Consider the following 4,187-nt stretch of genomic DNA (forward strand, 5'->3'; position numbering starts at 1 on the left):
CACGTACTCGAAGATTTAAAATCTACGGCTTCCACAAGTGACAAGCCCAATGCCTTCTCTCTTGGAGGACAAAAAAATAAAATAAAAAACAAACTAGCTCATCGACCGTACATCGTGGCCCGTGCTTCTTACTGACATCTGGGCCCAAGAAGGTGCACAGCATGTGGACCCACTCGCCAGTGGGCCAAGTCACGGGAAGCACGTCCATCCGGGTCAGCCTTTTTTCCCGTCAGAGCTCTCAGAGCAGTGTAATAATAAAGGCACACTCAGCTCAGTCCTCTGTCCTTCTCCTTCTCTCACACACTCCACTCCACGTCCCCCTCCTTCAAATCCTACCAACACCCAAGCACAAGGAGAGAGAAGCCGCCGCCGCCGCCATGGACAATATTGAGGTGAGGAGGAGGAAGAAGAAAGGGAGAAGCAGCGGACGCCGCCAGGGGGGACGGGTACAGGCGGTCCTGCGCGCCGGCCTCGTCGCCATGGCCTTCGCCCTCCTCTGCCTCTGCTCCTCCACGCCCTCCGCCATTGCCCTCACCCCAGACGGTACGTCTGCTTGCTTCATTTCTATCGGTTAACCCCGCGACGTTATCGCTGTCCCCTTGCTTGCTGAGTGCTGCTGCTGAGTTGCTGACCACTGTTCCTTGCTTGCTTGCCTCCAGGCGAGGCGTTGCTGGAGCTCAAGCTGGCCTTCAACGCCACCGTGCAGCGGCTCACCAGCTGGCGTCCCAGCGACCCCAACCCCTGCGGCTGGGAGGGCATCTCCTGCTCCGTCCCTGACCTCAGGGTCCAATCCATGTGCGTTCCTTCTGCTCGCCTTATCTGCTTGCTCTTCCCATTGCTAGCTTGGTAGATTCTTCTTCTTTATCTTCGCCATTTCCATATATTTCCTTTTCTTCTCTCTCCCTCTCGTTGTCTCCCCCTCTTGTCTCGGTTATTTGAATCAGATGTTCCCCCAAATGTGAACTCGTGGCTCGGCTACCGATGCCTTCGTCTTGGATTCCTTCATTGTCCCCTGCTTTCCTTTTCTTTGCCACTGATGAACCCATGCGCATGCGTGCCTCTTGTGTGCAGAAACCTCCCATTCATGCAGCTCGGGGGCATCATTTCGCCCAGCATCGGGAGGCTCGACAAGCTGCAGAGACTGTAAGACCTGTTTGACCGACCAAATGTTTTCCTCCACTGAATACCAACTGCATTGTCTTTATTTCTGCTGCTGCGTTGTTCACGAATGGGCTTTCCGCCTTTCCAGAGCTCTGCACCAGAACAGCTTGCACGGCCCAATCCCTGCAGAGATCAAGAACTGCACCGAGCTCAGGGCAATGTAAGATACTTGGCTAGTTCATTGTCATCGATTTGTTCAGCTAACTCGGCAGAATGTTCAAATGTGTTTGTTTCTTTAATTTCTTTTTTAAAACTCTGTGTGTGTGTGTTCAGTTACCTGAGAGCCAACTACCTGCAAGGAGGCATCCCTTCAGAGATTGGCGAGCTCGTGCACCTCACCATCTTGTATGGTCCTACACATTACCATCGCCCATTGCCTGCTTGTGATTCTAAAAAAATATATGTTCGAATCGCAGGGACCTGTCAAGCAATCTGCTGAGGGGCACAATACCGGCCTCGATCGGAAGCCTCACTCACCTGCGCTTTCTGTAAGTTTTCGTATGTGCCATTTTCATGTTGGAAACACACAATGCTGAATTGCAACTGATGAGAGGGGGGGCACCCACTTACCATGCATGCATCTTTCAGGAACCTGTCTACTAACTTCTTCTCCGGAGAGATCCCAAATGCTGGTGTCCTCGGAACCTTCAAAAGCAGCTCGTAAGCCCCCTTTGCCCCTCGTTTACCTGCGAGTGTTCCTAGTTATGATTGTTCACGTGATGCCAGGTTCGTTGGAAATCTGGAGCTCTGTGGCCTGTCCATCCAGAAAGCTTGCCGTGGAACCCTCGGCTTTCCTGCTGTGTTGCCACATTCCGATCCGCTCTCTTCGGCTGGCAAGCCTTCCATCTTCACTCGATCGATTGCATGCCGCATTCCAAGCTTTTAGTGGCATTTGTATGACTGACCGGTGGAGTTATTTTGCTTCTAATCCAAATAGGTGTTTCTCCAATCAATAACAACAAGACGTCACACTTTCTCAATGGCGTCGTGATCGGCTCGATGTCAACCTTGGCTCTTGCCTTGGTAGCCGTACTTGGGTTCCTATGGATCTGCTTGCTGTCCAGGAAGAAGAGCATTGGTGGAAACTATGTAAAGATGGACAAACAGACTGTTCCTGATGGTAATGGATTCCATTTTCTATTGTTTCTTTCCACCAATGCCAGTTGCAGCCGCTAACCGCTATTCGTCATCATCAAGGTGCAAAGCTTGTGACATACCAGTGGAACCTTCCATATTCATCAAGCGAGATTATTAGAAGGTTGGAGCTGCTTGATGAAGAGGACGTGGTCGGTTGTGGGGGCTTTGGCACGGTGTACAGGATGGTGATGGATGATGGCACGTCGTTTGCCGTCAAGAGGATTGACCTCAGCCGCGAAAGTCGCGACAGGACCTTCGAGAAGGAGCTTGAGATTCTGGGCAGCATCAGGCACATAAACCTTGTCAATCTGCGAGGCTACTGCCGGCTCCCCACAGCGAAGCTACTCGTATATGATTTCGTTGAGCTGGGCAGCTTGGAATGCTACCTTCATGGTAAGGATGCCTACATTCTTTCTTGCATTTTACACCGATGTGATGCCTTGCTATACCTGCTGCTTGCATTACATGTTGTGGTGCCTACGAATGCAGGAGATGAACAAGAGGAGCAGCCATTGAACTGGAACGCGCGGATGAAAATCGCGCTTGGCTCGGCTCGAGGCCTGGCATATCTGCACCACGATTGCTCGCCCGGGATCGTGCATAGGGACATCAAAGCCAGTAACATCCTGCTGGATAGAAGCTTGGAGCCTCGTGTCTCCGATTTTGGCCTCGCGAGGCTGCTTGTAGACAGTGCTGCCCACGTTACCACCGTCGTCGCGGGCACCTTTGGATACCTAGCACCAGGTACATCTCTTGGCAGCAGCACAAAGTGAAACATGTATCTCTGATGACATAATGCCGATCATCTAGCTACCTCCGGTTGATGATGTTGGTCTTTTGACTTTGGTGGCAACAGAGTACTTGCAAAACGGGCATGCTACTGAGAAATCAGACGTGTATAGCTTTGGAGTGCTTATGCTGGAGCTAGTGACCGGAAAGAGGCCGACCGATTCTTGCTTCATCAAGAAGGGACTGAACATTGTTGGCTGGGTAAGCAGTGTTCGTTTTTCTTTTTTCCCTTTACCTTTTTTACCCCCTTTACCTCGTCATGTTGGCTGGGTTTTCTGCAGCTGAACACCCTAACTGGGGAGCACCGGCTGGAGGATATCATCGATGAGCGATGCGGCGATGTGGAGGTGGAAGCCGTGGAAGCCATCCTTGACATCGCAGCCATGTGCACCGACGCAGACCCGGGGCAGCGGCCATCGATGAGCGCTGTCCTCAAGATGCTGGAGGAGGAGATCTTGTCCCCCTGCATGAGCGAGCTGTGCTACGAGCAGCACCTGGAGCTCTGAGCTGAGGAGGAAGATGTTGCTGGCTGCGTGCGTGAAGCGTCATGGATGAGACTGAAGTTTTGTACTGTAGATACAACGATGATGGATGAGTGTAGGTGATGTTTTGTGTGCTCTTAGGGCCAATGAAGAACAGTAAGCAGCAGTTCGTGAGTGAAGAAGGATCGTCCATTGGGCGTACTGCCCTGATACGATACCGGTTGGCTGCACATGAGCGGCCGGCCTTGTGCCTCGCTTGCGAATTGCAACCAAAAGGCTGACGAGAAAACTCCATGTGCTAATGTTTTCAACATCCACGGAAGGGCGTATCACTGAATATTGACGATGTAGAAATTGTTGGACTAATGTGGGGTTAGACTAAATTAATATTCAATAATAGTCAATGCTAATGGTCCACTTTAATGCTATGGTGTACAAATAATTTAGTATCATATTAGAAGTTTAAAGGACAAATCAATCAACTTAAATAGACGGATCATTGACATATATTGAGGGGTTGAGAAAAGGATGAATGACTGTCATGCGCCGTCGCCGGCCATAGCCGTAGTTCGTGGTAAATCGGATCTTGTTTTGAATATTCCTTCCAAACGTTTGTGC

General features: G+C 50.8%; 1 protein-coding gene across 1 annotated transcript; it reads left to right on the forward strand.

Annotated features, from left to right (window-relative positions):
* The first annotated feature begins 281 nt into the window (after positions 1 to 281).
* Positions 282 to 3,748, forward strand: LOC100280666 (ATP binding protein). Its single transcript, NM_001153584.1, is given in 13 exon segments — positions 282 to 543; positions 660 to 795; positions 1,072 to 1,143; positions 1,250 to 1,321; positions 1,435 to 1,506; positions 1,578 to 1,649; positions 1,750 to 1,821; positions 1,888 to 1,994; positions 2,099 to 2,281; positions 2,359 to 2,691; positions 2,788 to 3,042; positions 3,155 to 3,288; positions 3,369 to 3,748. Coding segments are annotated over 13 exon segments (1,899 nt in total). The 5' UTR covers positions 282 to 377; the 3' UTR covers positions 3,594 to 3,748.
* Positions 3,749 to 4,187: the final 439 nt, after the last annotated feature.

The sequence above is a fragment of the Zea mays genome, chromosome 3 (assembly GCF_902167145.1).
Source record: "Zea mays cultivar B73 chromosome 3, Zm-B73-REFERENCE-NAM-5.0, whole genome shotgun sequence".
In the NCBI taxonomy this organism is placed as follows: Eukaryota; Viridiplantae; Streptophyta; class Magnoliopsida; order Poales; family Poaceae; genus Zea; species Zea mays.